A 13,525-nucleotide genomic window follows, 5' to 3' on the forward strand; every position below is an offset into this window, starting at 1 on the left:
GGAGGTGGGTGAGGGGATGGGCTAAATGGCTGATGGGTATTGAGGAGGGCGCTTGTTGAGATGAACACTGGATGTTGTATGTAAGAGATGAATCACTGGGTTCTCCCCCTGAAGCCAAGACTACGTAGTATGTTAACTAATTTGAATTTAAATAACAAAAAAAACAAGAGTAAAATTTCTAGGAGAAACAGACAAGTCAAACTTTATCATTGGAGATTTCAATATCCCTTTTTTATTAAGGAGCAGTAGACAGAATCAGCAAGAACAGAGAATACTTGAAGGGCAGTGTTAGATATTCGACCACGTTGACGTTTAAATAGAGAACATTGAATCCAACAGTGGCACAATACATACACTTTTTAAGGTCACATGGAAATTTACCAAACCATATTATGGGAAATGAAGCAAGTCCGAGGTGGATTTTTTATTTTTTTTAATGTTTATTTATTTTTGAGAGACATACAGCACATGCACAAGTGGGGGAGGGGCAGAGAACGAGGGGGACAGAGGATCCAAAGCAAGCTTTTACAGCAGACAGCTTGATGTGGAACCCATGAACCCATGAACCACAGGATCACAACCGGAGCCGAAGTCGGATGCTTAACCAACTGAGCCACCCAGGCCCCCCTCAGATGAATTTTTTTAAAAATAAAATTATATAAAATATGTTCTTTGACTGCAGTGGAACTAAGTTAGCAGTCACCAACTCCAGGAAATCCCCAAATACTGGGATACTAAATAACACACTTCTAAATAGTCGGTGTAAAAGAAAAAGCAGAAGGAAAACTAGAAGGTATTTTTATTTAAGTTTATTTTTGAGAGAGACAGAGACAGCATGAGTGGGGGAGCGGCAGAGACACTCTTGAGAGAGAATCCCAAGCAAGCTCTGTGCCACAGAGCCTGATGAGGGGCTCGAACTCACAAAACCGTGAGATCATGACCTGAGCTGAAACCAAGAATACCTAACCGACTGAGCCACCCAGGTGCCCCAGAAGGTATTTTGAATGGAGTGAAAATGGAAGCACAATATCTAAGAAAGAATTTTGGGGACACCACTAAAACAGTGCCTGGGGGGGGCATTTATTGTTTAAAAAACCCCAATTAGAAATTAAAGATTGTCTCAAATACTGATCTTGGCTTCTATCCTAAAACAAGAAAAGGAGAGCAAATTAAAACTAATATAAGCAGAAAGGAAATAATATAAGTCAGAGTCAAAATCAATAAATTATAAAACATAGCAAATCCAGAAAGCCAAAACTTTTACATGGATATTCATAGCAGCTTTATTTGTAATAGCCCAAAATGGGTCAAAGCCCATCAACAGATGACTGAGTAAACAAATTGTGGTTCAACCATAAAATGGGGTGAAAAGGAATGTATTACAGAGCTCCCCCCACCTTATCTATGGGGGATGTGTTCCAAGATGCCCAGTGGATGCCTGAAACCACGGATAGTAACAAAGTCTACATATACTGTGTGTTTTCCTATACATACATTTCTGTGATAAAGTTTCATTTATAAATGATGCCCAGTCCGAGATTAACAACAAAAGTGATAAAACGGAATGATTAAAACAATGTGCCGTGATAAAAGCTATGTGAATATGGTCTCTCTCTCCAAATGTCTTATTATAGTGTCCTCCCCCTTCTTGTGACGTGAGATGATAAAGTGCCTCTGAGGTGACATGAAATGGGGTGAGTGAAGTACGCATCGTGATGTAGCCTTCGGCTTACCATTGACCTTCTGATGACACGTCAGAAGGGGGATCATGTGCTTCCAGACCTCGGTTGACCGAAGGTAACTGAAGCCATGAAGAAAAGGAAAACCACAGATGAGGGGCGGAGTGCTGTGTTGGTAAACACAGCAACAGGGGAGGAATCTCAAAATATCTATACTGAGTGAAAGAAGCCAGATAAAAATGTATGCACTGTATGACTCCATTTATATAAAACTCTAAAATGTGTCACCTAGTCTGTAATTATGGAAAGCACACCAGTGGTAGCCTGTGAAAGGGGGTGGGGGTGGGGAGGGAGGGTTTGTAAAAGAGAACAAGCGAACTTTTCAGGTGATGGGTCTGTTCCTTATCTTGGTTGTGACCTCATAGGTGTATACATACGTCAAAACTTGTCAGTAAACATGCTGTTTTATCGTATCCCAATTTTATGTTGATCAGGTTGTTTTAAGACAAAGCAAGTACTAATATCTGGCTGACCTATTCACCTGAGAGAGTTGCCTTGATGTTAATAGAAAAACAGTAGCTGATAGGGACTGCACATTCGGTGGGCACCTCCGTGCTTCTCTGCCCAGCCCACAGGAAGCCTCTTAAGTATCTCTTGGCATCCACGTCACTCGAAAAAGTCTTGAGCCTCTGGTGACAGGTGATTGTCCTGAGGGAGAGCAGCCAACCAGTCTGGTTCATTGGTTTCTCTGCTTTCTGATTTTGAAATTGAAGTCCTGAGAGAGTGTCCATCTATCCTCAGGACGCTTGGGGACCTTCAGGTGGGTGGGGCACCTTCCATCCTCCATGGGAACCAGAAAGCCAGAGGAAGCCTGTCTGTGGAAGAGGAGAAGGGTGAAGCCAGAATCGAAGAGGAAGAGGTTGAGGTGCCCTTCCCAGAGCTCACTTGCAGGTTCCAAAGCAGTCATGTCTTCAAAGGTGTCTTCTCTTTGAGCCTAAGGTAGTTCAGATCAGCTCCCCTTGCCAGCGATCAGAGAGATCAGTGAATAAAACGGTTGTGTGCTAGACATTGTGCCAAGCACTTGAAGACATTCTCTCTTTCATTTTGTTTTTACATTTTTAAAAAACGTTTTATTTATTTTTGAGAGAGAGAGCACGAGCAGGCGCGGGGGAGGGAAGGGCGGGGGGACAGAAGATCGAAAGCAGGCTCTGCACTGACAGCAGCGAGCCCAGGGAGGGGCTCAAACTCACAAACTGTGAGATCATGACCTGAGCCGATGTTGGACGCTTAACCGACTGAGCCACCCATGTGCCCGGCCATTCTCTATTTTAACCTGCACGACCAGGCAAGGTAGATAGTATTTCCATTTTCAGGTGAAGGGAAGGAGGTCTCTGTGGGCTTGTTGTTGGTTGTTCATAGGAATTGCGGTTGGGAAGTCAGTTTACCTAAGAGGTACTGGGCCAGTCCTCACAGTTTCTGGAATGTTCCCTGCTCATATCACCTTCACTCCTCTCTCTTTCCTCTCCACCTCTGCATCTTCCTGTCCTTCGGGGCCAGCTCAAGTGCCTCCTTCCCCACCAGCTACTCACAGGCTCCATGGTTCAATCCTTCCCTAGATTCTTATTACCTGTTGTGACTCTCACCTGTGCCCTCGTCTCTGTTCTCTTCTAGTTCTGCCACCTGAACTTGCCTTCTTCAGCTAATTGTTCCATAGAGGTTAGGATCTCCGTAGTCCCTGAGACCGTGTTTGACATGAGGGTGTGTTCAAGATGTAATTGTTTGAGGCATATCTCTTAATTTATTAAGTAATCAGCTACAAAATACAATAGAACAAAAAACCAATTTCTATAAAACTAGTGTGGCTTGAGGTCATGTTGTGCCTCAGATTACCATTTCCCAAACAGGAAAGACGGACATCAACCCTCCTCCTGGCCCTAAGTCTTCTGGTGTTCCGGAGAAACCCACACGGGCATTTGTTAGTGGTTTATCACTTTGGACGGAGAAATCAAAGGGGTAGAAACAGTCTGAATCCGGGGCGCCTGGGTGGCGCAGTCGGTTAAGCGTCCGACTTCAGCCAGGTCACGATCTCGCGGTCCGTGAGTTCGAGCCCCGCGTCAGGCTCTGGGCTGATGGCTCGGAGCCTGGAGCCTGTTTCCGATTCTGTGTCTCCCTCTCTCTCTGCCCCTCCCCCGTTCATGCTCTGTCTCTCTCTGTCCCAAAAATAAAATAAAAAACGTTGAAAAAAAATTTTTTTTTAAAAAATGAAAAAAAAAAAGAAACAGTCTGAATCCAACCCATCGGGGAGGAAGGCCACCCAGACCTACCTTCCTCCCCCGCAGTGCCCAATTCTTCACTTTCCCCTCACTCACCTCCACCCCAACGTCCCCCATTGTAGGTGGGTCCTACAAATGCACGCCGTCGTCCCGTTGCTCCATGGATAGAGTCTGGATCAGGACCAACCTCATGGGATGGGAGCAGTGTAGTCACATAGGGCCCAGTGCTGAGAGGGTCCCAGAGCTTAGGGTTAAACTTCTCCCATTGCCATCTTGAAACATTTAATGCTTTTATCTTTCTGTGTTTAGTAAGTGAAGTGTGATAGGGCACTGGAATGTGCTCTGGGAGCTTGGGGCCTCGGCTCTTACACGGTCCTGCCTCATGTCGCCTCCCCCAGAAGGGGTCTCAACAGCCCACTCACCAGTTTCTGGGTTCACAGACCCCCCACTTAGCCTCCACCTCCCTAACCCCACTGTGTCCACTGCTGCCCCTCTGATCTCTGGTGCCCTGGCCCTGCCTGGCCTCTGCTCCCTGTCCCTGTCCAGCAGCCACTGCCCCCTTCCCCCCTGGCCGGAGCCCGGGTGGGGTGTGGATAGGAGTGGGTGCAGACACTCCCAAGTGGGGTATGGCAGAAGCCACCCTTCCCCCAGCCAGCACGGAGGCCGCAATCTCTTAGAGGTCGCCTGATCGCTGTGGGTTGAGGCAATGGAGACGGGAGATGGTCTTTCCCATCCCCGGCTGGGGCTTCACACTTCTGCCCAGACACCGGCAGAAGGGAGCCTTGCAGCTGGTGGGCTGTGTGTGCCCGGTGAAGTGTGGCCCAGAGCACCTGTGAGGCCTGCACCTGCTTAGTGCCTCAGTGGTTGTTCTGTGCCCCAGGCAGTGCGTCATCGAGCAGCGAATGAAAAACACCATGGCAGGGTGAGAGAAAGACCACAGGAAAAAAGAGCAAGTTTTCTAGTTTTAGGATCCTTATGGCACTTTTCCCCTCCTTGGTAAATAAGAGGTCCTGGATTTTCAATTTGCCCTGGGCCCCACAAATCAGGTGCTTGGCCTGACTTGCTTAAATTTATGTTCATGGTAGACTGTGAAAAGAGACTGTTCCTTGTTTACTAATACTTGGGTTTGAAAGGCTCTTTCCATTTGGAAGGATGACATCTAACAGGGAGGGGTGGGTCCTACAAAGGCACACCAGCTGTGTGATCTCTGCTCACTATATACGCCTGATTTTCCCCCCAAGCCACGTCACTGCAGATTGTCTCTTCTGATCCCTTTTCCCGCCTTAGATCTCAACGGCAAGATTTCAGAGCTGGTGAGTTTGACTGAGGCGGACTCCCGTCGGTAGCCCTGGAGTCAGATCCCCTGGCTCTGCGTGCTGGTTGCTGAGAACCCACACAGACAGTCTTCAGAAGATTGTTCGTGCCCCGGACCCGCTTCACACACAAACAGAGTGGGAAGTGCCTGGGAATGCCTTGCCCTGGGACCAGTCCCAAGCCAGGGACAGACTGCTCTGAGGATAAAGTCCCAGCTCCTGGCACGGGATGATGGAGCTCTGAGGCGGGACTCACGTTCACAGCTCCTCTCGGATCAGGTGGAGGCTGGGACTGCCCTGAAGTCACACTCTGGCTTAGCTGCCCGCCCTGCCCTGTGCTCCTTCCCCAGCCTCTCCCTGGCTCTCCGGGGCTCCTGTCTACGATCAGCCGCTTTCACCCAGCTCCTATCTGCTCTGGGGAGAGCCCAGCTTAGGACCCAGGGTGCGAGACCTAGGTCACGCTATTTTGTGATGCAAATGTCAGTCGTGTTTAAAATAACACTTAGTGTTTGCCTGGGTCTTACTCTTGCAGCCTGGTCTCTGTTCCCATAATTAGTTGTAGTGAGGCCTAGATTTACCCGAGTATCCTGGGAGGCTCGCTGTGACCTTGGGAGACTTGTATTGTAATATGAGAAGTATATCCTGATCGATAGTAGTGTTGGCCTCTTAAGCTGTGGGGGCCTCAGGAGTAAACATTTTTACTCATAAGGGGGAGATCTATCGTGAAAACCCGGGTCGCTTTTTAAAAATAATAGGTAATGACTACAGAGTCAAATGTAGAATATGTGTATATTCTACAATAGGGTTAGAAGTGTGGGTGGTGGGCATTGAGGAGGGCACTTGTTGGGATGAGCACTGGGTGTTGTATGGAAGCAATGAACCACGAGAATCTACCCCCCAAAACCAAGAGCACACTGTGCACACTATATGTTAGCCAATTGGACCATAATTTATATTAAAAAAAAAGAAAGACATTACATCATTAAAAAAAGAAGTACATGTAAAAGGAAGCCCTGTTACGTCTATGTATTCATCCTCCAAGCATTTATTGAGTATCGACTGTATGCCAAACATTTTTAAAAGTTCTACAGTAATTTTTTGAAAGGCCCCTTGCGTGGTCTGTCTTTGCAGAAGGAAGAATCTAGTGAGGGAATGGAGTGTTTCCTTTGACGTCTGTTCCCTCTGAGCTGGGTGGGGTGCGGTGCACCCAGTTTGTAGCCCTGATTCAAGGAGATCTGGGCTCTTTGGGGCTGGCTTGGGGGCTGGAAGGAACAAAAGTCCCAGACATTTGACCCTGGCTCACGGGAGGCCAGCGGGAAGCTGTGTGTGAGGCCCGGACTGAGGGGTTCCGAGGCTGCAGGACTTTGGGTACAAACAGGGCAAGTCCCTAGTTGGTCACTGTATGTTTGTGGCTCCAGTGACCAGGCCTAGTGCGTGGCCGCAGGCCTTTTAGGAAGGCACTCCTTCTGTCTCCCAAGGGCACCTTCCCTTGTCCCTGCTCTTCCTGGCTGGGACAGAGAGAGAGGCGCCCTGTTTTTGATTTGCATTACAAATTCCTCCACCTGAGCCATTTATGTGCGTGAAGTGGGGTTCACAGGAAGTGTGGGGAGCCCAAGTGATTTTATGGCTTGTAGCAAACATCCTACAAACACACAGACTTACATTGGACTCCTACACTTCGCTCAGGTGGCCTTGTCCCTGTGCCGAGGGACTCTGCGGCTCTTGGCCATGTTGTCCGGTCCCTCCCTCTTCTCTTGTCAACCCCTTTCTCTCTTCTGTCTTCTTCTCTCCACCACTCCCAAATTCTCGTTCATTGATGACTTTGCTTACTTTATCTCTTTGTCGCCTCTTTCCGTCGTATGACTGTAGACCTCCACTCTCCCCAGAGTTTCATTTATCGAGGTATTTTCCGGTACAAAGTGAGCTCCTGCCCCTGTGTGTGATGATGATGTTTCTGAGGCCAGGCCCTTGGGCACCCTGAGCTGGTGCCCGGTGGACTTTTTTGCAAGAGGTGTCAAATTGCCCCCTGGCACATCGCACGGGACCACGATGGAGTGCAGGGATGCGGGTCTCAGAAAAGTCCCAAACCTTTGAAAATCTCTCTGGTTTGAGACAGGAATGAACAAATTCTCCAGGTCGGGAAAATGATAAATACTGATATTACCAACGGGGTTTGGGGAGCCGTACTCTGAGTAGTGGCATACTCTAATACTAAAATGCATATCACAGAACCAGTGCCAGTCTTAAAGATCATTCTCCTTGAGCATTCACCTATGCCTATGAAGAGATTCCCCTTTAGAAGCTCATTCCTATTTTTGTCAGTATGCCAATTTCTTTAAAAGTTAATTTCATGGCCGGTTTTCTTGGCACACATTTGGCCAGTAGATGACTAAAAATATCAAGAGAGCTGGTTAGATGATGAGATAGTAAGCTGTCTCTGGGGCTGTTGGAGAAAACCAGAGACTTCTGAAATTCAGACTTTGAGAATCTTCCTGTCCCAACCCTCTCATTTTAAGTCTGAGGAAAATAAAGGTCTGCAGAAGTGAGGCTTGCTTCCATATTTATCAAGCTGGGGTGAGGCACAGCTGGGATTAGAGCACTGATTTCTCCTTATCCGGGAGGCAGAGGCCTCTCCCCACATCAGGCGATGGCGTGAATCCAGTTCTGGCTGTTGGTCCACGTAGCTTCACCCAACCTGCTCGTGGCAGGTGCCGTTCTGAGTGCGGTATCCACATTAACGGACTGAGTCATTATGATTGCCCTCGTGGTAGATGTCTATCATCAAAATCCCCATTATGTGGATGGTTAGGGCACTCACTCACTGTGCAGGTGGCTGGGCTTGGGTGTGAACCCAGTCAGGTGGACGTGAAGGGTGGGCAAAGAGTCCCACTGCCACCCCACCTCTAACCCAGACATCTGGCTCATGGATGTCTCCTCTGAAGGTTTTCCGGGTGCTCCTAAGGTGCTTGGGCAGAGGCTTCCTCATCAGCCTCCTTCCCTAAGCCACGGGAAGTGGAATAATTGTGTCCAAAACTGCTTTGCAGCTGGCACAAAAGATTACTTATGCGGAGTTATTTTAATCGTCAGATAGTCTTTAAGAATTCTCAGGAGAGGTTGCCTTTCTTGATTTTTTTAACCCCTTCTTCTTTATAGTCAGAAAATTCTTCCCTCATCCTCAAAGGACACGGAGAGCAGTGTCTTATGATCGTGGCTCCTTGAAGAAGCTACTTCTCCCTTCCAGGTGTATGTAAGGGGGCAGATGAGCTGTTTCTAGATATGCTTTTGCCCTTTGGAAAATGCATTTGTCCAGGGAATGAAAGTTTTCAAGACACGAACTGCAGGTTTCTCTAATCTATTTTGCAATAACTGTAGTCGATGCAGTCACTATATGTAAGCAACCATGCGTATATTCGAATGAGGTTGTCCCAGAATGAGCCCCTGCCAAGGTCTTACCAACGGTCCTCTCCTTGCCTTCCAGTTTTACGGGAGCCCTATACAGTCCGTGTGGAGGACCAGAAAACCATGAGAGGCAATGTTGCGGTCTTCAAGTGCATTATCCCCTCCTCGGTGGAGGCGTACGTCACCGTGGTCTCATGGGAGAAAGACACCGTGGTACTCATCTCAGGTAGGCTGGGCGTGTCCGGGGCGCAGGGCGCCGGGCTCACCTTCTCAGTGCTCGTTTCAGGTATTGAATTGGGTCTCTGGCTATGTGTCCATCATAGCTAAGAATTGGCCTACGTCTGGTTGATGCTGTTTGATGATTGTGTGACATCAGTGCTTTATATCGGTTTCCCGACTCGATGCAGACATTCCTCAGTGAATTGACTGATGGACGGGTAGAAATGAGTTACTGTGCGTACCACCGTCATGTTATTCTCTGAGGCAGTTTTGGCTTATATCTGCTGCTGAAAATAGGGCAGTATGGTTATCGCGTCTGGGAGAGTCATCAGTAATATGCTCAGGACTGATAGCCTCCAACTATAATCTGGCAAACAGAAGCTCTGGTTTCGAATGTTGTGACCTTTTCAAATGCCTTGAGAGCTATGTGATGTCTCTGATCTCTTTGTTGAAGATTCTACTCAGAATATATATTCAGCACTGAGATACATATATATATGTATATACATGTGAAATATATAACATAATATTATATACGTGTATAATTTATTATATTAAATATTTATTATTTAAATTTTAATTTATTATTTAATTTTAATTTATTATTTAATTATTTTAATTTATTATTTAAAAATTATATATACATATATATCAAATACATAATTTATTGGTTTTTTTCTGGAACCTGGAAGTGACACGACTGAAATTTTAGCCTCTAAGATGTGCTAGTTCTTTTCTCATGGTTTTTAAGTAGATTTCTTGCCCCCTTGCTGCTTAGCTGGAAAGGCCCTATGGGCAGTACCCACGTTTCCTGTTTTGCTCGTCTTTGGAGAGTAAGTGACTATGGGCTGGTCTTGGAGAAGAGCGATGATGGGTACCAAGTCAGCTAAAGCTGATTATAAATGCTTGCTTTCCTCTGTATGTCTGTGTGGATGCGTGTCCACATGTGCACACACGCGTCTTATGCAACTCTTGAATACCATCAAGATTTTGCCCATTTACAGAGATAGGAAATTAGAACTCAGTTCTCATGGTGACCTAGCATTTATGCTCTTCAGCTTTTTGGTTTTCTAGACAGTATAGGTTACTATTCAGGGACCATTAAAAAAAAAAACAACCAGACAAACCACAAAACCATTAGAAAGTCCAAACCAAAAATTACATCTTTGGTCTTTAAAGTACGTCCAGTAAACTATCACGTAATTGAGGTTTTCAGGTTTTCTTAACACGTTCAGCTCAGACTCCCTCTAACTTCATTCAGTGAACATTAAATGTCTAAACCACCATGATTTAACTTAAAGTATTGAAAAAATAGTAGGCTTAATGACTGAAATATGATTACACGTAGTCAGAATGGACTCACCTGTGCACTTTTATTTGTTGTCGTGTTTTTAAAAAAAAATTATTTATTTGTGTTAAGCGATCCCTGCACCCAACGTGGAGCTCCAGCTCAGGGCCCCAAGATGAAGGGTCACACGTGCTCCCGCTGGAGCCAGACAGGCTCCCCCTCTTTGTTGTGTTTGGTGAATGGTCTTACTGGCTTCTGTTTAGAGGTCATTTTAGTTTCTGAATGGCAGATGGAGAGATTTGATGACAAGTCCGTCTGGCTGAGCCCAAGGCCAGAGTGGAAGGGCAGTCACATGCACCTGTTGAGGGCTTGTGGGCTCACTGAGGGGGACAATGCAGGACGGTATTTGCAGTCTCCCACACTCAGGGGCCTGGGCTGAGGGAGGTGCGACCGTCATAGAACAGCCATGGGACAACTTCTGGGGTTTGCCGTGGAGGGGGAGGGAACAGGGGAGGATTGCAAATGGATTTGTACTTGAGGAGACATATGTCATTTCTGTGAATATTTGATTGGCCAAAGCCAGTCACATGACCTGTCTGACTTGAGTGAGACGTGCCCAGGAGAGAACGACTGGAGATCTGAGTGGGAGATAGAAATATCTACCGAGGTTTTATATACCTGTTGATATAGACATCTATATCGATAGGTATGTTTTATATGTTTGTAATACAGGTTATATATTGATATTTATCAATTTATTATTAAATATATTAATATTGTATATTAAATAATTATATGTTATATATAAATTATATACCATATATAAATAATTATATGTGAAATGAAATATATTTAAAATATATTAATATTTATTAATTTATTATTACATACATAACATTAATAAATATTAATAATACAGGTTATACATTAAAAATGTAATGTGTGCATTCTTATGTTTCCTAGGCATCTTTTTTTTTTTTTTAACGTTGATTCATTTTTGAGAGACACAGAGAGACAGAACATGAGCAGGGGAAGGGGCAGAGAGAGAGGGAGACACAGAATCTGAAGCAGGCTCCAGGCTCCGAGCTGTCAGCCCAGAGCCCGATGTGGGGCTCGAACTCACGAACTGAGAGATCATGACCTGAGCTGGAGTCGGGCGCTCAACCGACTGAGCCACCTGGGAACCCCCCTTGGCATCTTTAATTAGTGGTTTACCCATGCAGATTTCATCTTTTTGCAATCTATGTGAATAGACTTGTTTTCTTCAAACATGAACCTAATTAAATTAAAGGAATTTTATCTGGTGAGCAGGAGAGGGTGCTGATATGCAAACCCAAAGCTGGTGTCTTCCTAACAGGAACTGATGACACCCTTGTCTCCTCAGTCACGCCTTAGAGCTTTATCCTTTGGCAAAATTTTGAAAACAATGTGTACCATGGATAAGCACTTGGCCTTTTTTTTTTTTCCACAAAAGTATCCACAAAAACCAATATAGTATAGGCTTTTATCTCATCAAGGAATACTTCAGTAGCAAGTTTTTGTTGGTTTATAAGCTAGCCATTTCATCAAACACGAGGTATTCCCAAGATACTCAGTGTGGTTCCCATGGCGTGTGTGTGTGTGTGTGTGTGTATGTTTGTATATAGAGAAAGAGATGGGGAGACAAAGACACAGAAACAGACTGAGACACGCACAGAAAGAGAGTGAGTTAGAGCTGTTTTCATTCTCAAGGAGTTTAACCTGAGAACAGGGCCCCGATGCAGCGTTATGACCTGTAAATAGGAAGTCCGGAAGTTAACCTTGTACTGTAACTGGTGCACCTGCTCCCAGCGCCTGGCCCCCACCCAGTGAGGCTGTCAAAAATGCCCAGGGAAGGAAGTCATGAAGCCAGTGAAGATGACAAAATGGTTAAAAGCATTGGGGATCTTAATCAATGAACGGGTTTTGGGTGATTTTGGTGGGGAAGGATTACATTTCTTGCTGGTGGCCAGGTCCCCGCATGAGGCAGGGCACAGGTAACCACACCTGGGCTCAGAGGCTGAGCCTGGGGCCTCCCTCCTCCGGGCAGCAGTGGGGGCAGCCTCACATGGCACCGAGGTCCCAGGGACCCAGGGGCTTTTCTGAGTGAACTCTCAGCTCCAGCAAAGGCATCCCAGATCGTGTGCACGGTAGATGGTCCGCAAAATGTTAATTTGTCTGTGATTTGTAAATAAACCGATAACCCCGGTGGTCCCTTGCTGATCTGGTTTAGCTTTGGTGGCTGGCAGGGGCGGTCACCGGCCTCAGTCTTCCCGGGATTCTGAGACAGCCCAGCCTACGGTGAGTCTGGCTGGGAAATTTGTCCCAGGGGACATGCCTCCTCCATACACGTCGCTTCCTTTGGTGGAAGAAGGCAGTGAGCCAAATGCGCCGTGAAAAGGAGCCTGTGTGCATGTCTGCCTCAGCGGGTAGAGTGGGAAGAGAAGACCGGCCGTGGGCTGATCCCAGAAAGCCGGAGCTCCCGCAGGTCACCGGGGGCCTGGCCGCTGTCCCCGCGTGTGCACGTGGTGCTAGTGAAAGGAAGCCGCCTGTTCTCCGGGTCCCTGCTGTCCTCCCACCGCTCTGTGGGTGCCACCACTCAGCCTCTCGGAGTCCAGAGCACCCCGGGGAGAGGCCAGAGCGCCAGGCCTTCTCCTGGTCCGTGAGTGTCAGACTTATGCACACGTTCTAGGCAAGGGGTGTTTGGAAATCCAGGCTGAGGTAAGTGGGTGTTTGTCGCCTAGGAAATCCTTCCAGTGAAAAACATAGTTAAATATTCGTGTGTTCCTATAAAAAGAAAGGGCGCGTCTTCCTAGTTTTTGCTCTTTAGTTTGGTTGAGCAGATCGGTGACTGGGCTATGTTCTTCCAGGGGTGAGAGGCACCAGTCATGTCTGTCTGGGTTTCGGCGTGAGCTGCATGGTTTCATTAGCTTACTGCACATAAAGTCATCATTGATTTTTTCCGGGGGAGGTTTCAGTTGGCCTGACTCTAGACTCAGGCATCAAGCAGTGCCTCTCTGGCAGATGAGGTCATTAGATCACCCCTAGTACGAGCATAAATGAGTGCATTTATTCTAAATGATCTTTGGAAAGAATCGTCCAGTGGTCTTGTTATGGACTACATGTTCATGTCCCCTTAAGGTTCGTGAGTTGAGGTCCCAGCCTCCAGTGTGATGGTATTTGGAGGTGGAGCCTTTGGAGAAAATTAGAGTTAGAGGGGGTCGTGGGAGTGGGGCCCCCGTGATGGGATTTGTGTCCCCCTAGAAGAAGAGACACCAGAGCCCTCCCTCTCCACCAGAGGAGGGCAGTGAGCAGGTGGCCATGTGTATCCCAGAG

At 46.8% G+C, this 13,525-nt stretch overlaps 1 protein-coding gene across 2 annotated transcripts in view; it reads left to right on the plus strand.

The window, feature by feature from the left end:
• The window catches only part of DSCAM (DS cell adhesion molecule), a 762,026-nt gene that overhangs the window by 143,880 nt on the left and 604,621 nt on the right, over positions 1-13,525 (plus strand). For both annotated transcript variants that reach the window (XM_078452754.2, XM_078452755.2), the window contains exon 3: positions 8,744-8,890. In XM_078452754.2, the coding sequence (XP_078308880.2) occupies positions 8,744-8,890 (147 nt within the window). The remainder of the gene's footprint in view (positions 1-8,743; positions 8,891-13,525) is intronic.

This window comes from Panthera onca, chromosome C2 (assembly GCF_046562875.1).
Source record: "Panthera onca isolate mPanOnc1 chromosome C2, mPanOnc1 haplotype 2, whole genome shotgun sequence".
NCBI lineage: Eukaryota > Metazoa > Chordata > Mammalia > Carnivora > Felidae > Panthera > Panthera onca.